Source organism: Leucoraja erinacea, chromosome 34 (assembly GCF_028641065.1).
Source record: "Leucoraja erinacea ecotype New England chromosome 34, Leri_hhj_1, whole genome shotgun sequence".
In the NCBI taxonomy this organism is placed as follows: Eukaryota; Metazoa; Chordata; class Chondrichthyes; order Rajiformes; family Rajidae; genus Leucoraja; species Leucoraja erinaceus.
Window position 1 is genome coordinate 6,435,515 of NC_073410.1, and position 24,570 is coordinate 6,460,084.

Consider the following 24,570-nt stretch of genomic DNA (forward strand, 5'->3'; position numbering starts at 1 on the left):
CTGTGCTTGTTAGTTCATATCTAGGATCTCTCCCCCTGCAACCTTGCTCCCATGGTGTAACAGGAAAACAAGTACAATTGCTCCACAAATGTCCAAACCTACTTCCAACCTTATTTGCTGTCTCTTGTTGCCTAGGTTACCTGGTGATTCACAGACCCGCATTGGATTCATTACATTCTCCAGCACGGTAAATGTCTTCCAATTGCACAACAGTCTGTTTCGGCCCCGCATGATGGTCATGGCTGATACTGATGGTAGGTCAATGTTGATCGGGTGTGCTGGGATTAGTTTACCCAATGTTTCTTGAGCTAGGTGCTATAGCGGCTGATTCTAATATCGTTCAAGAGATTACTCCCTCTAGCCGCTAAATGGTTAAGGGGAATGTCTTTATATGCATGCAAGCTCACCGTCAGAGACCTTCAGAGCTTCTTCACAGAGAAGTCTTCAAAAACACACTTTTGATGAATAAATTCTTTATTGTTGATGAAAAACAATGTACATCCAAACTTCTTCTGACTCGTTACTATAATCCTCATCAAACTCCAGCTTATCGCTTTAATCATTAGAAAACTCCTCATGTCTCCATTACACTTTGCATGGTCAAAGGGTAAACCTTCTCCATGCTGGTCCGAAATGAAACTAACAACTAAGCTTCTGCGCTAGAGACCTTAGCCCCAAACACGCCCATTAATCCCACCTACAATATAACGGGTGGTCTAAAATTTAAAGACACATGCCATCATTACTGACACACAAAACAAGCCAAATGGCCACTCCAGGTGCATTTATTGATGGATATCAACTAAAGGGGTAGGAAGTGCCGTTCGTCCCCGTGACTGGGTGATGATTAGATGCACATCTTTTGGCCTTGGAAGATCCTGTGGTTGGACACGTTCTCTGAAGCCTATTAATTCTCAACACTGTGTAGGTGTTAAATATCAATGGTACCACTGTTAATGTTCAGGGATTCTTAGACTTTGTTGCTGGCCATTCCATATCTAAATTGTCTGAGCATAAGAAAGCAACACTCTTGCAATACGACTTGTTAGGATTAGAAGCAGAAGGATGCAGCATTTTGGCCCTTTGTACATGCCATTTTTACTCTCCCACAGCCCACTCTCCGCCTCTTCCTTTCTTCTTCCCGCCCCCCCCCCCCCCCCCACATCAGTCTGAAGAAGGGTCTCGACCCAAAACATCGCCTATTCCTTCGCTCCATGGATGCTACCTCACCCACTGAGTTTCTCCAGCATTTTTGTCTACCTGTCATTTTTACTTGTCATTTGTACTTGTCAAAGAGCTGTCAAATGATCTAATTCCCCTTCGAGTCTGAAAAAGTGTCTCGACCCGAAATGTTACCTATTCTTTTCCTCCAGAGATGCTGCTGAGTTACTCCAGTATTTTGTGTCTATCTTCATTCCCCTGTTTTCTCCCTAGTGCTCTGCAAATATCCAGCTCCCTTTTAAATGCCACATGGGTCTTGTGTTAAATTAATTTCTTTAATTCAGTAAATCTTCAGTAAATCCGGATTAAATCTTAAATCTGGATTTCTCACAGTCCTTTTTGATCCCCATTTTAAACAAATAAAAACCCCATTCCAACATATCCTCCGATTCAGTTCCCATTTTATTTTGATAATTCCTCTGGAAAAATAATGGGATGTTCTTCTACTGTTAAAAGAAAGTTGTGGTTTGGACTACTCAGACAAGGCTAGATCATTGAATCTGTAGAAAGGAACTGCAGATGCTGGTGTATACTGAAGATAGAGACAAAGTGCTGGAGTATCTCAGCGGGTCAGGCAGCATCTCTGGAGAAAAATGATGGGTGACATTTTGGGTTGAGACCCTTCTTCAGACTCTACTGTCTTACTGTAGAGGACACTTCATGTAGGACTTGAAGGGTCCCGATCCGAAACGTCACCTTTTTTTCTCCGGGGATGCTGCCTGACCTGCTGCGTTACTCCATCACTTTGTATCTAGAACATTGAATCAACTGACTTTAACCAATCCCTGTTGTGGTCTTCACAGTTATCACATGCAGTTTTCTTCTTTTAGATATCTTTGTCCCAAATGAAAATGAGATGTTGGTGAATCTCCAACAAAGTAGACAGGTATGACAATCCTTGTCCTCATAAGATCATGTAATGTATCTTATTACCAAATTACAATTGTATATTGTAGTAATGTTCACACAGAATCAGGCACTTCAGCCCATCCAGCTCATTGTGTTTACACTCCATGCAAGAAAATAAGTCTGTTCTATACCCTTTTTCCATAATACTTAATCACTTCGTCCTTCATTGACTTATGCCATCAAATCTTGACTGTTGACCACCTATGCCTCACACACTAGAAAGTTCTTGCATGATCTCACGTTGTTTTAAAATTTCTTTGGTGGATTGATGGAATCAGAAGTTTAGGCGAGTACGGAGAGTAATAGCAGGTCTAAAGGTCCTGTCCCGCTTGGCTGTAATTTGCACGTCATGTAGATGGCGCACGAAGATTTTGCACATCACAAAATCCTGCGACGCCGTGCGCAGCCGCGCGTCACTGCCAATGTCATTACGCACCATGCACGCGTAATGAGCACCATGCGCGCATCGTGCGTTGTGACGCGTAAATTATGTTGCGTAAATTACGCGCAAATGACGGCCAAGTGGGACAGGCCCTTAATGCACCAGAGGAGCCAAATGACATCTGTTACCAAATTGCTACTTGCTGGAATAATTGAAAATACAGAAACAAGAGCAGGTCGGTCGCCCATTTGGCCTTCGAGTCTGCTCCACTGTTAATGACCGTTCCATAACATTTTGGAAGATGACAACCAAGCATCCATATTGACGTACTGGTCAACCTGAGGAGCACCTTCAGCAACAGACTGGTTCCACTTTTCTGCAGTACAGAACCCCACACGAGATCCTTCTTCCCTGTGGCTATCAAACTGTACAACTCCTCCCCCTTCTGTCGTGGGGTAGACTGACTCCCCTACCCTCCCCTCCCCAAATCTTTGGACACCCCCAGTACTTTCCACTCATCACTTTAATTTCATGTTTCATTTATCTTGTGTTTATTGACTGTTGGCAGATCAATTTCCCTCCTGGGAGAAATAATTCTATCGTATCATTTTGTATTGTATGCCACTGTTGTGATTCTCCTGCAGACCCACCCTAGGCCCACAATTCACACCAGTTTTGAGCCTCATTTTTAAAATTCCTAAACAGTACTCATCAATTCAGCTGACAGATTCCCTTAGCTGACAGGCCTCCCCTCTCAAAAGGTAAATCATGACGAATATAGAATTTTTCGAGGATGTATAGTAGCGTTAGGGGAACCAGCCTTCCTTTCGACAAGGTCTACATGGCCTTAAAGCCCTCATTGGGGGTTCAGTATTGTTTAGAGAACTGGCTGGCAAACAGGAACCTCATCAACGGGTCCTGAAAGCAGCAGCTGAAACCGCAAGCATGAATCTAATGATCTGGATCTTCAATATCTCCAAGTTTGCGATTGTCACTAAGCTTGGGGGCGTGGGTGTGAGGAGAGGAGACTGCAGGTGACTGGTCCTGGGTGATGGGCACTGTTTGCGATGCAGTCTGGAGCTATGCTCCATGGTGGCAAAAACGGGCCAAATTATTATCTAAACGGTGGCCGATTGGGAAACGGGGAGATGCAGCGAGACCTGGGTGTCATGGTACACCAGTCATTGAAGGTAGGCATGCGAATGGCATGTTGGCTTTCGTGGCAGGAGGATTTGAGTATAGGAGCAGGGAGGTTCTACTGCAGTTGTATAGGGTCTTGGTGAGACCACACCTGGAGTATTGCGTGCAGTTTTGGTCTCAACATTATTGCCATAGAGGGTGCAGGGTGGAACAAGCGGAGGATGATGGTTATTGCTGATTGTGGGGCGTCACAAAGACGGATAGACTGGGAGAGGCGGGGATCTTATAGAAACTGCAAAATTCTTAAAAGGATCTCCGGTCCGATGTTGGGAAGTCCAGGACAAGGGGTCACAGCTTAAGGGGGGGAAATCCATGCCACACAGAGAGTGGTGAATCTCTGGATCCTGACAGAGGGTAGTGAGGCCAGTTCATTGGCAGATTTAAGAGGGAGTTAGATGTGGCTGTCCAGGGGGACAGAGGGTATGGAGAAAAGGCAGGTACGGGATACTGAGTTGGATGATCAGCCATGATCATATTAAATGGCGGTGCAGGCTCGAAGGGCCGAATGGCCTACTCCTGCACCTAATTTCTATGTTTCTATGTTTCAAGTTTACTGGTTTACCTCATCAAATGAAAGCTGCAGCTGAAAGCATGAATCTACATCGTTCTTCTCCGTGGATTGTCACCTTGTTGTGGGGGGAAACAAGTGCCACATGCTCCTGGTAGGGCCACCCATGGCGGTAAGGTCAGGTGGAACAAGCGGAGGATGATGGCTGACTTTAGTGGGGCGTCACAACGGCTGGGAAGGCGGATGAAGGCTGCAGCTGAAAAGGATCTCCGGTCGTCTTGGACTCCATGCCACTGGATCCTGACCCAGATCTGTCAAGGACCGTGTGGTGGCTGTCTGTGCACCAGTCTCCCCACGTTAAGTCACACACAGGCGTCCTCCATGAGAGGACAGTCATACTCGTTTCGAGTGGCAGCCGATGATGACTAGTTGTGTGTGACTGTTCTAATGTTCCCACTAATGTAACACTTCCTGTGTCACAGCTCATCATTTCCTTACTGGAAGAACTGCCAGGTATGTTCAGAGACACTCAGAAGAAAGCATGTGCCTTTGGACCAGCCCTGCAGCTCGCTCAAAAAGTCCTGACGTATTGTGGCGGGCGAGTGTCTGCCTTTTTAACCCAGTTACCCAACACCGGCTGTGGGTCCTTGCAATTACGGGAGGATCCTGGTGACTGTACTCTGGTAGGCTGACGTTTCTCCTACGAACCGTTACCTTAGTGGGCAGTCTCACTGATCAGCAAAATACCACCTCACAAGTTAGCTGGAATCACAAAGAAATCTCGGCATAGGATTCACTGGTTTATGCTCCATTTTACTTTAGATTAGTTTATTATTGCCACATGTACCGAGGCACAAAGAAAAGCTTTTTTGTTGTGTGCTATCCAGTCAGCAAAATGATGATTAAAATCAGGCTGTCCATAGTGCATATATACAAGAATAACATTTAGTCAATAGTCAATATGCAATATTTGTCACATACACTGTATGCAAAATTGCAAGATATAGTGAAGTAAAGACCAATTAAAGATATTCTGAATGTCCCCATGAGGTAAATGGTAGGTAAGGCCCGCCCTCCTGTTGGTGAGGATGGTTCAGTTGCATGATAAGGGTAACCAGTTTTTCTAGCAGTATATTCCTTTCTCCTCTTATCTGGCTTTTCCTTTGGTTACCCCTAAGGGACACCAGAGCCAACTGCTGAGCCTTCCCGAGGTATCGTGGGCCTAACTCAATGAAACACCAATGAAGGGAGGTGCCCACTTGATAACCCCAATGATATACTTGTATCTACACGATTAGTTTTTTTTTAAGAGAATTAATATGTAGCTAGCTGGGTTTTTTTTTACCACATATGGAGTCATTTATTGTAAATTGGTGTATTTAGTTAGATCATACTTTGGTTTGGGCCTTGGTTTTCTTAGTTGACCACTTATCCTGGAGTTATAGCACAAGTACTTTGTGTTTTAATTGTAATTTAAAATGTTCGGGGATCGCTGGTCGGTGCTGACTCGGTGGGCTGATGGGTCTGTTTCCGCTCTGTATCTCTAAACTAAACTAAACTAAAAAGTCACAACGTGCTGAAGTAACTCAGCGGGTCAGGCAGCATCTCTGGAGAACATGGAAAGGGACGTTTCGGGTCTTCAGACCATTCTCCAGAGATGCTGCCTGACCTGCTGAGTTACTCCACTACTTTCTGGTTGTTTTATGTAACCATTTTCCACAAGAAATGGTAATTTTCTGGGTTCAAACTAATGTCCCGTGCAATTTTAACTTAATCTCTTTGCTTTACAATTCTAACCTTCTCGGAATGAACCAGTACGTATTTGTTTTTTTCTTGGTCCTGTTAATTACTGTCGCACAGTAATTCGCATAAGTCGAATGTTAGCAGTGATATTTTTATGAGGCAATGGACTTACTAACTTTGTTGCTCCTGGGATGCAAGTGCATCGCCTTCCAATCTTTCACAGTATGAACTTGTACACAAAGACATGCAGGAGGATCTACATTTAGAATATATGAATTTAAATTTAAATACTTGAATTGAATGAATGTTTCTTCCTTCCTCCCTCTCCACAAGGGAGCCAAGCACTTGGGGTCAGCTATGAATTTCTACAAAGTGCTTGCACTTGAGTTTTGTGGACAGCAGACGGGGGTGGACCTATTCTTGCTGAGCCAGCAGTATACGGACCTTGCATCTATAGGTGAGTGTTTAGACAATGGCAAAGCCAGTCAGTGTCCTGGGATATACAGTAATAGGGACAGAGTGTCTAATATGTTAAACATAGCATGTTAATGTTAAGTACAATATGCATAGACTTGTTTTGTCGTTTGTCCTTCGTAGTCGAAGAAGACCATGACCAGTGTTTTTGGTTGTGGGTCTGGAGGTGACGGGTGAGACTGATCTGGGCCTGGAAGGCTCGCCCGCATACGGGGCACAGTTGGGTGGAGAAGTTGAAGTGGTTCGAGCCCTGCGCGCGGCGCGTTTCCTCTTAGCTTCTGCCGTGCGTTTCTTCTCAGCTGCATGCACTCCTGTGGTGATCTTGTTTGGCCAAGTTGGGTGGTCCAGAGCAAGCTACTCCCAAGTATTGAGATTGATGTTAAGAAATAGACACCTTGAGGCAATCTTTGAGTGCATGTGCTACATTTTGGTCGTTCAGTAGCAAAGATGAAATTCTAGGCTTACAAATTTAACAACTAATGAGGCCTTTCCTACCTGCTCTGGTTATTTTGAGGAATAATCAAAACAGTGCCACTCCATGTCACCCTTCACATTTCGGGCTTCAAGTATACATTGGGTTCTCTATTCTAGCTTCCTACTAAGCCTGCATCTCCCCTTTCAGGCATCAAAATAAGATAACAACAACCTGTAATAACTAAACAGTACTGGAATAGATACAATGGCTGGTTGTTCTCCTGTTCTGTACCAGTGTAGGGAATGTTGTTTAGCTTTTCGTTCTTCAGTAAAGGCCATTTGGACTTAGCAGTCCATTGCCCCAACATTAGAGCACTACCGATGTAAGATACCAATATAATTCTCCAATATTAGGTAACTAACCTTAAACTCCCCCCTTTTCTCCCCCTCCTAGTGTAGCATAGCATCTTACGCTAACCTCGTACATTGTAGGGAGGTGATATCCATGTGTATTGCCTGCCCTACACAGAGTTACCTGACCCTCGCCTTCAGCCATGAGGGGATGCTGAAGATTCGATGTGCATAAGGTGAGCGGATGTTCATCGACCAGTTTGCAGGAATGATTGATGATACATTACGAAAAAAGAGCAAAAGGTTACATATGCATACATAGTATTTAGAGCATAGGTTTAGTTGAGTTTAGTTTACAGATACAGCATGGAACCAGGCCCTTCGGCCCACCGAGTCCGCACCAACCAGCGATCCCCGCACATTAACACTATCCTACACACGCTAAGGACAATTTACCTACAAACCTGTACGTCTTTGGAGTGTGGGAGGAAACGGAAGAACACGGAGAAAACCCACACGGTCACGGGGAGAACGTACAAACTCCGTACAGACAGCACCTGCAGTCGGGATTGAACCCGGGTCTCTGACGCTGCAAGCGCTGTAAGGCAGCAACTCTACAACTGCGCCACCATGCCGCTCGCGCTAAGGTGTCTGACCAATTTCTGGTGTATTTGCTACACACCGTGATGAAACTTCAAACCCTTTTCAATTGAACCCAATTTATGATATCCTTCTAATTCCTTCTCAATCATTTTTTTTCCCCAGTACTTACTTTGAGATGTCTCTACTTTTGCTCTCCCCTCCCCAACCGACGTGGAATTATTTGTCCGTTCGAAACTTTTCATTAATTGTAAAGGCCTCTTTGAGAGAACGAGTTTGTTCATTCTTTTCTGACAGGAACTATCAATGTTTCTTTTGCTGCTTCTAGATCAGCATTACAGACTCTTGGGGACTGTGGGGAGTTTCATCATGGGAGTTTGCATTTATGGAGCATGATTAAACATAGTCAACATTCCCAGGCATTTAGGCAGCAAATGGTCCCCACGGATTAGTTGTAGATGAGTTAATCAGGAGATCAAAGAATGAGTTGAAGAAAACAGTTTTGGTCCTTCAGAAGCAGTTAGAGATGAAGAATTTGATGAGTGGGATTCTATGACGTAGAGCCAACTATACTTGTGAAGTTGGGTGGGGCAATTGTTGGAGCTGTTAGGGAGGGAAGAAAGATTTAGCTGATAATTAATCTATGCTGCAGGCTTAGTAGAGAGTCATGTCAAGTCAACATTATTTCTACAGCACATTTAAAAATAACTCTCATTGACCAAAGTGCTTTACATCAGTGCAAGTAATATCATGCTACATACATAGATAGATCTAACAATACATACATAAACACATACATACAGCGCTCCCTCAGAGGACCTCAAGAAAGGCTTGTGAGTAGAAATAGGTTTTAAGTCTAGACTTAAAGGAGTCGATGGAGGGGGCAGTCCTGATGAGAAGAGGGATGCTGTTCCACAGTCTAGGTGCTGCAACCGCAAAGCACGGTCGCCCCTGGGCTTATACCTGGACCATGGGATAGTCAGCCTCCCCAAGTCGGCAGACCTGAGGCAATTGGAGGTAGAATGGTGGGTTAGCAGATTTTGGATGTAGGTTCGGGCAAGCCCCATAAGGGCTTTGTATACATAAAGGAGGAGCTTGAAATTGATTCTGAACCGCACTGGGAGCCAGTGGAGGGAGGCCAGAATCGGGGTGATGTGGTCCCTTTTTTGGGTGCCCGTCATTGTATTGTATGGAGAGTAACTACAGAGAATGAGGCCCTTCGGCTCATCATTTCTGTACTGATGGATCAGCAGTGTGGGAAGGAACTGCAGATGCTGGTTTAACCCGAAGATAGAGATAAAATGCAGGACTCTTCAGTCTGATGGGGGGTCTCATCCCAAAAGGTCACTCATTCCTGCTCTCCAAGGATGCTGCTGCCTGTCTTGCTGAGTTACTCCAGCATTTTGTGTCTCTCTGATGGATCAGCTGATCTGTTCAATGATACTTTATTGTCACCTATGTACAGTGACATCATTTGCTTTTGCATACAATGCACAAAGTACTCAGAGTTGCCAGGTTTCTGGTGCCAACAAAGTTATAAAAGTACGCTTTAGAGTCGTGATGGCCCCTCTTCATTCTCGCCCCACCCCCAATTGCAGGTCCCTCTTATATTCTAGGTGTTGTGGACCATCCTCGGCCCGACCGGCTCTTGCTGCAGAACATTTTGTACGTCCATTGAAATGAATGCTTGTGAGAATCCTCGTGGAGACGGATGTGGGAGGAGAGTTAATTTAGGGGGAAGGGCTGTCGAAAGGTTGTTAACTTTCTGACCATGTTTTTTTTCCTTTAAGTTATTAAACAACCTTACAAATGCCCATGCCACACAGTTATTTTTCCTTTTTCCAGCTTGTCTTTCCAGGTACACATGTGGCTCTATGTATTATTATCCAGCATTCCACCATATCCACAGTTCTGCCCTGGTGGAAAAACTCCACCAAGAATTCCAGAGCTACCTGACCCGTTCCTTCGGCCATGAGGGGATGCTGAGGATTCGATGTACACAAGGTGAGCGGAGGAGTCACCCTGGGCTTACCCAAAACCATATCAAATATGGTTATGGGTTATGGGGAGAAGGCAGGAGAATGGGCTTGAGAGGGAATGATAGATCAGCCATGATAAAATGGCCGTGAATACTTGATGGCTGAATGGCCTTCTTCTGCTCTTCGAACATGGATTTATGAAATACATGTGTTTGATCTGGTTATTTGACTTAAAACTCATCTCTACTCCCAAGCCTTTCTTGACGTCCTCTGAGCGAGGGCTATATGTATGTAGTGATGTTTGTATTTAATCTATGAACCACTGTTGTATAACGCTAGTATCTCCACCAATGTAAAGCACTTTGGCCAACGAGAGTTGTTTTTTAAATGTGCTATATAAATAAAAGTGACTTGACGACGTAATTTGTACAGATTAATAAGGATAGCCTGCTGTTGGTGTGGATGTGTTTCCATGCAGTATGGCTCTCTGAATATGATCTAAAACTCAACTGCAGCCTCTGAGATTGATGGATACATTAATTCCCAGTTAAGCAATGCTGCACTTTTGGTAGGATCACCCCTACAATTCTACCAGGTCCCTGTAAACCTCCAATTCTGACTGTGATGATTCCCTTTGTCAGCTCTGCCTTCAATGCCAAGACTCAAAGCTCTGTAATTCTCTGACTACTCTTGTTCCTGCCTCCAGCACATCAAGGACTATCTACCACCAGACTTCGACCCCCACCAATTCGCCTATCGCCAAAACAGATCCACAGAAGACGCCATTACCGTAGCTCTCCACTCTGTGCTGAGCCATCTGGAGCAGGGGCAGAGCTACGTCCGGATGCTCTTTGTGGATTTTAGTTCAGCCTTTAATACAATCATTCTGGACATTCTCATTGGTAAACTGGTCACTCTCGGCCTCCCCACTGTCACATGTGCCTGGATAAAGGATTTCCTCACCAACCGGCCCCAGACTGTGAGACTCGGCCCCCACCTCTCCTCCACTTGCAGGTTGAGTACCGGCTCCCCTCAGGGCTGTGTGCTAAGCCCCCTTTATACTGTCTCTACACCTACGACTGTAGGTCGTCAAATTTGTGACGACACTACTGTCTATGGAACGAGGCTTACAGAGAGGAATCAAGTGCAACCTAGTGCTGAAAACAATCTGGCTCTGAACACCAGGAAAACAAAAGTCTCATTGTCGACTTCAGGAGGCAGCACCGACTTAGCCCCCCTAGTTTGTGTGGAGAGGGTCAACACCTTCCGGTTTCTCGGCGTCCAATGCTGCTGATATCTCCTGGACGGACAACACGACAGCGGTCATCAAGAAGGCTCAGCAGCGGCTGCACTTCCTGAGGGTCCTCAGGAAGCACAACCTGGACTCTAACCTGCTGCTGACCTTCTACCGCTCGTCCATCGAGAGCCTGCTGACATACTGCATTACAGCAAAACCACCATGGCAGCAGGAGTAGGCTTCAGAGGGTAACCAGGGCGCAGAGGAATTGGCTGCCCTCTCCCCTCCCTGATGGACATCTACACCTCCCGCTGCCTTAGCAGGGCAAAGAAGATCATCAAAGACAGCTCCCATCCTGCGTTTGGACTGTTCGACTGCTGCCCTCTGGAAGGCGCTATAGGTGCATCAAATCCAGGACAAATAGACTCAGGAATAGTTGCTTTCCGAGAATTATATCTACTATTAATTCTAATTCACACATGCACTGACTTCACTGCCCAACACAGACTTCCATCTGTATATATGTATGTAGCGCCGCAGAAATTGTGCACCTATTCCCGCCCCCATCCCCCCCCCTTCTCCCTTCTGTTTTTTGTTTTTTCTGTTTCTTGTTTTTTTGTGCTAAATTGTATGTATGCACTGAGTACGAGCAGCTTTCATTTTCACTGTACATGTATAGTGACAATAAATGGCATATCTATATCTATATCTATCACCTCTCAGTCCTCCATTAACCTGCTCCTTCAACCTCATAGACTGTCAAAGGACAACTAACTGCCGTGTTTGCTCCCCAAGCGACTAGGTGCCAACTTGAATTTGATAATGATGCTCTGAGACATCCTCTGAGCCACCTTGGAAGTTTTTGAAATATTAATGCTGGTCTATGAAACGTTCTTGTTGTGGAGGTAATTATCATTTTATTTTTCTCTCTTTAGGTCTCATTGTGGACACTTTCTATGGAAACTCTTTCCTGCAATCAATGCAGATGCTGACTGTGCCCTGCGTCTATCCTCAGGCAGAGTTTGCCTTTCAAATGCTGATAGATGGCGCTATAGCTGAGAGTTCGCATGTGATCTTTCAATGCTCTCTCCTCTACACTTCCTGCCAAGGTAGAACATAATTCGCTCAACGTTTCCGCAAACTTTATCCATAAAAAACCAAGAAGTGCAGGAGTAACTCAGTGGGACGGGAAGCCTCTCTAGAAGACGAGGATGGGTGACATTTCAGTCCAGGATCCTTATCTGTCCTTTATCCAAATCCTTGCAAACGAGCCAAGTGGGAATTCAGTCCCCCAACTAGTGTCAAAATTAGTTACCCAGAATTACTCCAGCCACCCCCTGGGCCACTGCGTGTTGGTTTTCATGAACAAGTTTGCATCCTTTTAGTTTAGTATAGGGATACAGCGCGGAAACATGCCCTTCGGCCCACCGTGACCACGCCAACCAGTGATCCCCGCACATTAAACGTAAAACGTACAAACTCCACACAGACATCACCCGTGGCCAGGATTGAACTTGAGTCTCTGGCGCTGAAAGGCAGCAACTCTACCTCTGAGTTCCTCCAGCATTTTGTGTCTAACTTTGGTGTAAACCGACATCTCAGTTCCTCCCTACTCAAGAACTCTAAAATGGGAAAGGTTATGCCAAGGTTATCAGACTTCCTCTGCAGCTGAAGTCATTAGTCATTTATTTGATCATGGGATTTAGATGCTGCTGGCAATGCTGCCATTTGTTTCCAGTTGGGGGCAGCTCAGTGTCAATGATATTGGGCAGGTCTGGAGTCCTGTGTAGGACAAAACAAGTCAAGGATGATAGATTTTTCTACCTGTAGGAGATTAATGAACCTGATGAATTTTTATAACAAACTGGAATTATCTTTTCTTTAGAACCCAGATTTATTTAATAACTTTCCTTTAATTTGGAGCACATCTATGAAATCTCATCATAACCATCGCAGCTCTTGGTAGAACAACCCCTCGTTCTGCACAATCCCCCAACTACAAGCTTTCTCCACAATTTCTTTGGCCAGGTTTGCTTGAGCATGAAAGTGATGAATCTGCCTGAGACTGTTCTTGTATTTTAGGTGAAAGGCGAGTTCGTATCTACACCTACTGCCTCCCGGTTGTTAGCTCCCCAGCTGATGTTTATGCAGGAGCCAATGTCGGCATTATTGTGGGCTTTCTTTCTAAGATGGGTAAGACCATGAATTAACCATTTGGCATTAGAGGGTTAAACCATAATTATTGAATAGAAACATAGAAAGTAGGTGCAGGAGTAGGCCATTCGGCCCTTCTAGCCAGCACCGCCATTCAACATGATCATGGCTGATCATCCAAAATCAGTACCCCGTTCCTGCATTCAGGCTCTCCAGCATTTTGTGTCTATCTACGGTTTAAACCAGCGTCTGCTGTTCCTTCCAACACATATGATGTGGTGCAGGTACAATGATAATCTGGCTTGTAGCAGCATCAGCACAGGCACATATATGCAGAAAACACACTGACATGAATTATGCTTATGCATAAATTGTACAATTAAAAGAAAAAGACTGCTGAAACAACACAGCAGTGCAAAAACACAATTAGAAAATGAGTCCATGGTAGTGGAAAAGGTGGTCCGTAGTACTCCATTGTTGAGATGTTATTAGGGTTGTGCAGGTCGTTCAAGAAACTGATGGTTGTAGGAAAGTAGCTGTCCCTGAATTTGGTGGCTTTGGACTTGGACTTCTGTATATACTGCACGTTGCTAGCAGCAAGAAGAGGGCATTGCCCAGATAATGAGGTTCCTTGATGACAGATGCCACCTTCACCAGGCAGCGCCTCATACAGATGCTGTCAATTGTCCCCGTGATTGTGTGGGACTGGGCTGAGTACACCCGAGTCTCATGCATTTGAACTACCATAGCACCCGAGGTCAGGATCGTGCCCGGGTCTCTGGCCCTGTGAGGTAGCCTGATGTACAAAGATCCCACAGGGTATATGAGGAGATATTGTACAGATAGCTGAGCATAGGCAAAAATATTTCACATTCATAATAATACTTTATTAGCCAAATATGTTTTGCAACATATGAGGAATTTCATTTGCCATTCAGCCATACCAATAAAAACACACAATTTTAATAATAATAATAAGTTTATTTATATAGCACATTTATAGTCAATTTTCATTGACCCCAAAGTGCTTTACATAATTTAAAAATCAGTTCCATACAAAGCATAAAGATGGGTTAACAAAATAATAAAATGCATCAACAGGACACAACATGTAACATAACATCCACCACAGCATTCATCACTGTGGTGTAAGGCACAAAAAATGTTAACATGAACATCCACCACAGTGGTTAATATTACTTTTGGTTCAAGGTTAATATTACTTACCTGTAACTGATATGTAAAGATATATTTTTAATATTAAACTTTTTATTATTGAAGTTGAAAACATTAAAAAATGCATTTTCCAGGGAGATTACCAGCAATCTGTGGGTTAGTAAAATTGTTTTGTGTCTGTCTTTACAAGATCTCTCTGTGTGTTTTTCTGCAGCAGTGGATCGCTCAGTGAGGCAGTCGCTCTCTAGCAGCCGGGATGAGCTGATTAAGATGTTGACTGACGTTCTTGTTGCTTATCGCACGTCAGCACGCAGCCCACAGCACGCCACACTCCCCATCCCCAACACCCTGCTGCAGCTTCCACTCTACGTCCTGGCCCTCCTGAAGCAGGTGAGAGCCACAGAATACGGAGAAGACTGTTCAGCATTAAATTAGATGACATCTATCTTGCCTCAACAGGGAGAACATGCAAACTCCACACATGCAGCACCCATTGAACCCAGGTCTCTGAAACTGTAAGGTGGTGGCTCCACCACTACACCACTGTATAGCCCAATTGTGCCACGGTGTTGCCCTTTTGTAAAGGATTTATTGAGCATTTACTGTGCAAAATCTCTGAGAAACATATACTAGAATCTAATGACATTTGGCAATATTTGTTTTATTGTGGTAATAATTTTGGTTTGAGTTTGTTCGAAAATTTTTATTTTATTTTAACTTTTAATTTAACGTTGCCCTTTCATAAACGCTAGGCTGTGTTTCTAAATTGAAGCCATGACACCTCTCACAATACCAGGGAGGATAGTGGTGCACATTCCTCTCTGACATGAAGGACACTAAGGGATTGTTTGAAATTAAAGGGTGAAATGGTCAAGTAATTAGTCCCACAATGTCTGCTCCTTCCACAACCCTTGTTATTGTAGATTATGCCCTCTGATCCTTGGACTTTAGACGTCAGAGATACAGCGTGGAAACATGCCGCTCAGTCCATGCCGACCTGCGATCATCCCGCACACTGGCACTACCCGACACATCAGGGACAATTTTACAATTAATATACAAACCTGTACGTCTTTGTAGTGTGGGAGGAAACCGGAGCACCTGGAGAAAACTCACATGGTCACGGGGAGAATGTACAATCTCTGCACAGACAGCACCCATAGTCAGGATTGAACCTGGGTCTCTGGCGCTGTAAGGCAGTAACTCTACCGCGGCGCCACTGTGCCGCCCCCTATAATGAGAAAATAAATAGTAGTCCGTTACCATACTATGAGATGTTACAAATTTTAACAGACCTCCACGCTGTTAATGTGGAAATTCTGAAACAGAGTCTATCCCCAGACAAAACAATTTTTCTTTAGATTTTGACATGATTAGGGTTAATAAACAGGCCATCCAGGACGATGGTCGAGGGCAGCCTCTGGCAGTTCATCACGCAAGAACCAGATACTTTAAACCAACTGATAAGAGCACACTGAGATATGCTTTCAATATCAGATAACAAATCAGATCTGTGTGAGATCTGAGCATTCCTCCGTCTTTCGTGCAACAGTGTTGCTTTTCAACTCTGACCTGATGAATTCCGCAAGTACGTCTTGCAGATAATTGAACACTCTGAGCCGAGAATATTCCCAGATCTCCAGCCCTGTCCCAGCTCGATATTTAGTTCAGAATTTCCATACAACATGGAAACAGGCACTTACATCCACCAAGTCCACACCAACCACTGATCACCCATTCACATTGAAAAAGACACAAAGTGTTGGAATAACTGAGTTACTCCAGAACTTTTTGTATATTTTTCAGTAAACCAGCTTCTGCAGTTCTTTGTTCCTACTCATTCACATTAGTTCCATATTATCCCACTTTTACATCAACTCCCTACACATTAAAGGCTCTTGACTCAACTCTTCCCTGTCTCAACACTGGATGGCCAACTTCCAGAGGCTAATTAACATGCAAACTCTGCACAGTCAACACCCAAAATCAGGATTGATCCCAGGTCACTGACGTACGTTAGAGGCTCTACCGCTGCACCACTGAATTTCCCAACTGCACCACTGTGTCGACCTTTTGTGAAGGATTTAATTAACATTTACTGTGCAAAATCTCTGAGAAACATATTCTAGAATCTAATGACATTTGGCCATATTTGAATGGTTGTAGCAATCATTTTGGTTTTAGTTTGGACCACACAATTTAAATTTAAACTTTTAATTTAACGTTGCCCTGTCAAAAATGCTAGTTTGTGTTCTTAAATTGAAGTCACGACATCTCCCACAATATCTGGGAGGGTGGTGCAGGAAGGAACTGCAGATGCTGGTTTAAACCAAAGATAGGCTGAAGAAGAGTCTCGCCCTTGAACGTCACCCATTCCTTCTCTCCAGAGATGCTGCCTGTTCTGCTGAGTTACTCCAGCATTTTGTGTCTATCTTTAGGGAGGGTGCTGGTGGACATTCCTCTCTGTCATCGAGGATACTAAGGGATTTATTTAAGATATAGCATTGGGCATGAAGTAGATAATTTTCCAAGTCTTCTTGTAAAGATATGCATCCTAACCTTTCTCTTACTGATTTTTAAAATGCATTATGTTTTGCCCTCCAGCCTGCCTTCCACACGGGTCTTACAATGACTCTGGATGAACGGATCTTCAGGATGTCTCAGTTGATGGAGCAGCCTCTGAGTTTTGTGTTGCAGATGGTTTACCCAGATCTGTATCGCATCGATGATTACCTCAATGGCGAGACTGTTGACAATGTGAGTGTTGTGGTTACACTGTAAATGGGCTCTTCCTTCAATCAAGCCATGTATACTCAGAGAGAGACAGACAGACAGAGAGAGGGAGAGACACAGAGAGAGACAAAGAGAGAAACACAGAGAGAAAGACACAGAGAGAGACTGAGTGACAGACAAACAGACTGAGAGACAGAGAGAGACAGACTCAGACAGAGAGAGACAGACAGAGAGAGGCAGAGAGAGAGAGACAGAGAGAGAGACTGAGTGACAGACAGAGTGACTTAGAGACAGAGAGACAGAGAGAGAGAGAATGAGAGACAGAGAGAGAGGCAGAGAGAGAGAGAGACAGAGGAGAGAAGGAGAGAGACAGGGAGAGAGAGACAGAGAGACAGACAGTGCAAGAGTGAGATAGAGAGCAAGAGAGAGAGAGGGAGAGACAAAGAGCGAGGGAGAAACAGAGAGAGAGAGAGAGATACAGAGAGACACTGAGGGAGACCGACTGAGAGAGAGAGATTGGTCGTGGTAGTGAGTTTAGCGAACAGGGCATCAAACTGTTTTTATTTTTTTTCTTTCTAACAGCAGGGTTCTGTGGAAACAGACACCAGGCCAGTAAAGAGGCCGGCCTTGATACCGCTGTCTGCAGAAGGTCTTACACTGGCAGGGGCATTCCTAATGGACTGTGGTAATGTAAGTGTAAATGCCACATGGAAACAGTTCAAGAGCATGGGAAGGGAACCTACAGACGTGTAGCCTCTTTACCAGTCCCAGACACCTTCCTGTCATGGCCACCTATAAAAGTCAATGGTTTTGTGGAGGTAACATGCAGCAAACAACTCCAGGCATCAAGCACGTGTGAAGAGAGAAACTTGCCCCATTGCCTGTTAGAAAGGTGAAGATGTTCCTGACAGGGAATACCAGTCCTGAGATGCGACCCAAATGGGTTTAAATTGGAACTATTAAGATTCTTTCATATTATGACCATCACCGTCTAGGCCATTCAATCCATCGTCCACTCCGCCTTTCAATCATGGCTAATCTACCTCCCAGATCCCATCCTCTTCTCCTTATAACCTCTGACTAATCAAGAATCTATCTATCTCTGCCTTAACTATATCCACTGACTTTTCCTCCACAGCCTCTGTGGGAAAGAATTCCACAGATTCACCACTCCCTGACTAAAGAAATTCCTCGCCATCTCCTTCCTAAAAGAACGTCCTAGTTCTAGACTCCCCCATGAGTGGAAACATCCTCTCCACATCCACTCTTCCCAAGACTTTCACTATTTTTAACATTTCGATGAAGTCCCCTCTTATTCTTCTTAACTCCAGCGAATATAGGCCCAGTGCCAACAAACGCTCATTATAGGTTAACCCACTCATTCCTGGGATCATTCTGGTAAACCTACTCTGGGCCCTCTCCAAGACCAGCACGTCCTTCCTCAGATATGGGGCCCAAACTTGCTCACAATATTCCAAATGTGGCCTGACCGGCGCCTGAAAGAGCCTCTGGTGTCTGGTTTCTCTGCACCTGGGAGTTTGGGAACCAGGTGGTTTCTGGTGGATTGATGTTTGGGGAGTGCGTGGCTGAGCTCTGGGGTCTGGGTGACTGAGGATTGGGTCTGTGTGATCAACAGTTGGGGACGAAGTGATCGGCTGATGATTGGGTCAGGGTCAAGAGTGGCTGATGGTTGAGGTCTGGGTGACAGGATTGGATCTGGGTGAACAATAGTTGGGGGACGGGGTGACTGGGGGACAGTTGGGTGGGGTACTGAGTTAGCAAGGGTTGGGGTCTAGGTGACTGAGAGATGACACCACAAGTGTTGCCCACATATACCTCTCTCAAACCCCATGTTCAAAAGGCACTGCCACCTACCTAAAGGAATATATTAACTGAAATCATGATTGGCTTACTACACATTTTTATAGCTGTTTTTTTATAATCAGGAATACACTTATGTTCTGGGCTTGCGAGCACATAGGGCTCCCATTCCCTATACATCAACACCACCCAGTGTTGAGACAGGGAAGAGTTGAGTCAAGAGTGTTTAATGTTCATACGCTCCAGTAATAGAACTATGAAATGTTTATTTGCTGCAGCTTCACCGGCTCATTAATGCAAAGACGCAATGAATAAAGATACAATAAAACAACAATACAATAAACTATCAAATAGAATAGGTAACCAGACTATAATAGTGCCCGCTGAAGTACATTGTGCAACCTATTAGAAAGTCCATAGTAGTTAGTTGCTGAGTTAGCGCAGTGCAGTTTAGTTCATGAACCTGATCGTAGATGGGAAGAAGCTGTTCTTGAACCTGGAGGTCCGATACCTTCTTACCGATTGTAGCAGCAAGCAGAGATTGTGGCCAGTGTGGTGTGGGTCTTTGATGATATTAGCTGCCTTCTTGAGGCAGTGAATCCTGAAGATCTCTTCTGTAGCGGGGAGGTCAATGCTCATGATGGACTGGGCAGTGCCCACCACTTTATACAACTTCCTTCCAGTTATTGAACCAGGCCATGATGCAACCAGTCAGTATGTTCTCCACCGATGGAGTCTAGCAGTTTTGGATGAAAGGTGCTGCTGAGCACTGCTGGATAGCTCATATATCATGTATTCTAAAGCGAATGTGTTTTGTTGACCACTGGGACCATACAATAATTGTGTGACCAGGATTGTGGGCTGTGTTCCGCAGGCTCTGTATCTCTGGGTCGGCAGACATTGCAACACTAATTTCCTCATTGACGTACTGGGTGTGACCAGTTATACCTCGCTACCAGCCACTGTGGTAAGTCCTGTGTCTGTGTTGCCACTCCCTTTACTTCTGACCAGGTTATTAAACAGTTCAACCCTCATTATATAAAAAGGATAATAAACATGGGAGAAACTGCAAGAATCGTGAGAGGACGAGATCGGGTAGATGCACTGAATCTCTTGCCCAGAGTAGGGGAATCGATGATCAGAGGACATAGGTTCAAGGTGAAGGGGAAAAGATTTAATAGGAATCTGAGGGGTAACTTTTTCACACAAAGGGTGGTGGGTGTATGGAACAAGCTGCCAGAGGAGGTAGTTGAGGCTGGGACTATCCCAACGTTTAAGAAACAGTTATTCAATTACATGGATAGGACAGGTTTGGAGGGATATGGACCAAGTGCAGGCAGGTGGGAGCTGGGACATATTGGCCGGTATGGGCAAGTTGGGCCGAAGGGCCTGTTTCCACACTCTATGACTCTAATAATCTACGTCCAGCAGGGGAAATAAAATCTTTCAGGAAAGACTGAACAGAGGGGGCCCTTTTCTTCAATGTCGGAAAAACTGATGTAATCTGATGGAGGACTTTAAAGTTGTGAATGGATTTGTTAGGTCGATGCAGGTGGTTGTTTCCACGTGAAGGGAAAACTAAAACCAAGGGGCAAAATTATAAACAGGATTAGGGATTGGGATCTTGGGATAGATTTTGTCTGGGCAAACATGAGGAAATGCCAAACAAATGTCAACGTCAATACCTTTGCTGTGTTTCAGACTTTGCTGCCCATTTTGGAAAGTCCAGCTTCTAAACAAACCCATGCGCTGCTGGAATCTTTAAGGAAGGAGAGAATTTACTATGCACCGTGCTTTATCATTAAGTGAGTACAAGGTTTCTTATAATCTCATTTAAACTCTTTGGACTTTATGTCTCATAGACACTATTGGCGCTGACATTTAAACTGATTGATGTACAGTATTGGTGAATTGGTCAAGCATCAAAACAGGGAAATGTGCACCCATGTCGTCAGATTTGTCCCCATATTAAAGGGCCATTTGCATCATTAGATGTCTCTAGCTTTGAGAAGTGGAGCTGAGAATGTGCAACAGTTGCCATCACAGCCATCCCGTCATTCCAAATTTGAATATCTATATTTGAATAGTCCAAACGCACACATAGGCAAAGCAACCGGTTTGGTTTACTTTAGAGATACAGCGTGGAAACATGCCCTTTGACCCACCGAGTCTGCGCAAATCAACCATCATTCTCTTTTCTATGGACAATTTACAGAAGCCAATTAACCTACAAACCTGCACGTCTTTGGAATGTGGGAGGAAACCGGAGTTCCCCGGAGAAAACCCACGCGGTCACAGGGAGAACGTGCAAACTCCGGGGAGTCTGCACCCGCAGTCAGGATCAAACCCAGGTCTGTGGCGCTGTAAGGCAGCAACTCTACTGCTGCGCTACTGTGCCACCCCAATGACACATTCCCGCAATCGTCCAAATTATAGGGCTGTAAAATATGGCGTCGGATGAGATATGAAGCTAATTTACAGGAATTTGTTACTTGAATCTCTCTATGAGGAGATTGATTGATTGAGTTCGTCCTGCAGCCCATAGATTTTAGTCTTATGATTATGTAGCTGAATACCTCTGCTCAGAATACACTTTAAATGCTTCCACTAAAAGACATCTGGGAGCAATTCCTGGCAATGTTTTAAAGTTCACTCACTGTGGGTGAGAGTGAGCAACCTGCAGTAACTGAAGGTTCAGTGCTGCCCAGTGGCAAATCTAGAGTACTCATAGCCAGTCTGTGTCCAGCCCTTCACACCATTCGGGGCTTTAGTATAAGATTGTCCCCAATATATTCGGTACAGATATACTCTTACATTGATTGATTGAGACAAAAAAGTATGGAAGAATAACTTGGATAACTGAGCAAGCACGGAAAATGTTTAGTGCAGGAAGGAACTGCAGGTGCTGGTTTACACCGAAGATAGACACAAAATGCTGGAGCAACTCAGCGGGACAGGCAGCATCTTTGGAGAGAAGGAATGGGAAAAGGTTTACTAAGGACAAACTACTTCTAATGGTTGGAGTATAGGGACCAAAGGTCACAGATTTGTGATGAATGGTAAAAGAAGCAAAGAGGAGATGAGAATTTTCTTTTACTTGGTAAATGGCCGTGCCCTCCTCACGTGCTGAAAGCAGATGTCATTGCAAAGTTTAAGAATAAGTTTAAGGTAATGTAGGAAAAGAGCATGAGATTGGCCGCCCCGAACTCTGTCACAGCATCAGCAGAAGCACAAATAAGCCGAAGTTCAACAAACCATGCACGTCTACGGTGATTTTAACATCAAAATACCTGTTGCCTCCTGTACTGTAAGTGATAATACTGTCCGCTTCACTCTGTGATGTTGATGACCAGATATTGGAGTGTTTGACAATTCAGGAATAGTTAAGTAATGCCATGGATTAATTCTGCTGGCCTTTCTTCGACAGGGATGACAGTACTTCACGGTCCATATTCATCCAGCATCTGATCAATGACCGCACTGAATCAGCAATGTCCTACTATGAATTTCTGCTTCACCTGAAGGAGCAGGTATGAAAGCAATCTCCTCAATGGCTCCAGAGATGACTGGTTCACCTCTGGCTGGCCGCTGAAGGCACAAAGACTCCTAAACTCTCATTTCTTTATATTTTTGTTTGAAGCTCGTGGATTATATTTTAATCATGGAGCCTTTGAAATGAAGTAGAAAACACTTTAAGTATATATGCAAGAAGTTTTTTTTCGGATTTGTGTATAAAACCTATTTAATCTTCAACTGAATGGAGAGCTAAGTGAATGAAGTAAGGATGGCAGAAGATGTCAAGTATGGAACCCTCACCCTTACATGTGGAATATTTGCTGCTCGTGGAGTCTTATCAGGTTTCTTAGAAGTTAATTGTGGTTTACTGAATAAATAGTTTGACTAAAACTCAGAGACTCTGCACTGGATTCTGTTATAAGCTTCGATGAAATAATCTGCTGTGAAGTAAACCCAGCCTGTAGAATCTGTTTGCTGTTTGTACTAAACTAGATGATGTGTTGCTTGCTGCAAATGAGATTGTTTCACGTCTGACATAACGGGTCTCCCAATCAATTTACTATCTAACAAAATACAATAAACCTGTCAATGGCAATAACCATACTGTACATAACCAAATGTTCCAGTATTTTGATATACAGAGACCCATTTAGTGCACAGTGTGTGGGAAGGAACTGCAGATGCTGGTTTACACCGAGGTAGACACAAAATGCTTGAGTACCTCAGCTGGACAGGCAGCATCTCTGGACAGAAAGAATTGGGTCATCGGAATAAAGCAGGAAGCTAGGAGAAACAGTGCCCAAAGACATAACTACACATTTCTCAGTGTTGAAACGTGCAGCACCCTTAACAGAGCACAGACTAAACCTAACCTGTACGTCTTTGGAATGTTGGAGGAAACCAGAGCACCCAGAGAAATCCCACGTGGTCACAGCGAGAAGGTACAAGCTCCACACAGACAATACCCATCGTCAGGATCGAACCTGGGTCTCTGACCCTGTAAGGCAGCAACTCTACTGCTGTGTTGTATAACCTCATAATTCTCATGAGTTCTTAAGGTCTTACCTCAAAACGTCAATCATCCCTCTGCCTCCACGGATGCTGTCTGACTTGCTGAGCACTTCCAGCAATTTGTTTTTGATCTTCATGCAGATATTGTGATGATGCCGAACTGCTGCCTGTGTGTGGCACTGTAGCCTACATCTGCAGTGTGATTCTCCTGCTCTCATTCTAAAATTGGACAGCACAGAAACATGTCCCTTTCAGCTCACCTTAAGCATGCATACTGCGATGTCTATCCATGTCATATATATCCTTTTGCTCTTGTATTTTATTTCATCCACATGTTTAAACTATAACGTTTTATTATTAATGTTTTAATGTTTTATTCTTAATGGTTTACTGTATGTCGTGTTGTTACTTGCGAACGGAGCACCAAGGCACATTCTTGTAAGTGTACATACTTGGCCAATAAACATTCATTCATTCATTCACTCATGCATTCATTCATTCATTCATTCATTCATTCATTCATTCATCATTCATTCATTCATTCATTCATTCATTCATTCACTCATGCATGCATTCATTCATTCATTCATTCATCATTCATTCATTCATTAATCCCCTTTACCCACATTAGACATGTGTCCCCCAATGTCTTTCCAATGAAAGAATGGGTCGACTGGGCTTGTATTCACTGGAATTTAGAAGAATGAGAGGGGATCGTATAGAAACATATAACATTCTTAAGGGATTGGACAGGCTAGATGCAGGAAAAATGTTCCCCATGTTGGGGGGGTCCAGAACTAGGGGTCACAGTTTAAGAATAAGGGATAGGCCATTTAGGAATGAGATGAGGAAAAAACTTTTTCACCCAGAGAGTCGTGAATCTGTGGAATTCTCTGCCACAGAAGGCAGTGGAGGCCTATTCACAGGATGTTTTCAAGAGAGATTTGGAGATAGCTCTTCGGGCTAACTGAATCTAGGGATATGGGAAGAAAGCTGGAACGGGGTACTGATTTTGGATGATCAGCCATGATCATATTGCTGGCTAGATGGGCCGAAAGGCCTACTCCTGCACCTATTTTCTATGTTTCTATTTTTCCTCTGCTATTGCAATCAACGGGTCTCGGACAATACGTTTGGAGAA

The 24,570-nt window shown here is 44.2% G+C and overlaps 1 protein-coding gene across 4 annotated transcripts in view; it reads left to right on the forward strand.

The window, feature by feature from the left end:
- LOC129712954 (protein transport protein Sec24B-like) overlaps nucleotides 1-22,812 on the forward strand; it is a 44,830-nt gene extending 22,018 nt beyond the window's left edge. For 3 of the 4 annotated variants that reach the window (XM_055661751.1, XM_055661750.1, XM_055661752.1), the window contains 13 exons: nucleotides 136-254; nucleotides 2,052-2,107; nucleotides 4,703-4,903; nucleotides 6,297-6,420; nucleotides 9,648-9,806; nucleotides 11,954-12,127; nucleotides 13,101-13,211; nucleotides 14,563-14,738; nucleotides 16,953-17,105; nucleotides 17,664-17,771; nucleotides 19,777-19,869; nucleotides 20,604-20,707; nucleotides 22,330-22,812. In XM_055661751.1, the coding sequence (XP_055517726.1) occupies nucleotides 136-254; nucleotides 2,052-2,107; nucleotides 4,703-4,903; nucleotides 6,297-6,420; nucleotides 9,648-9,806; nucleotides 11,954-12,127; nucleotides 13,101-13,211; nucleotides 14,563-14,738; nucleotides 16,953-17,105; nucleotides 17,664-17,771; nucleotides 19,777-19,869; nucleotides 20,604-20,707; nucleotides 22,330-22,438 (1,687 nt within the window). In that variant the 3' untranslated portion in view covers nucleotides 22,439-22,812. The remainder of the gene's footprint in view (nucleotides 1-135; nucleotides 255-2,051; nucleotides 2,108-4,702; nucleotides 4,904-6,296; nucleotides 6,421-9,647; nucleotides 9,807-11,953; nucleotides 12,128-13,100; nucleotides 13,212-14,562; nucleotides 14,739-16,952; nucleotides 17,106-17,663; nucleotides 17,772-19,776; nucleotides 19,870-20,603; nucleotides 20,708-22,329) is intronic. The other variant, XM_055661753.1, reaches the window with a different exon arrangement.
- The last annotated feature ends 1,758 nt before the right edge of the window (nucleotides 22,813-24,570 follow it).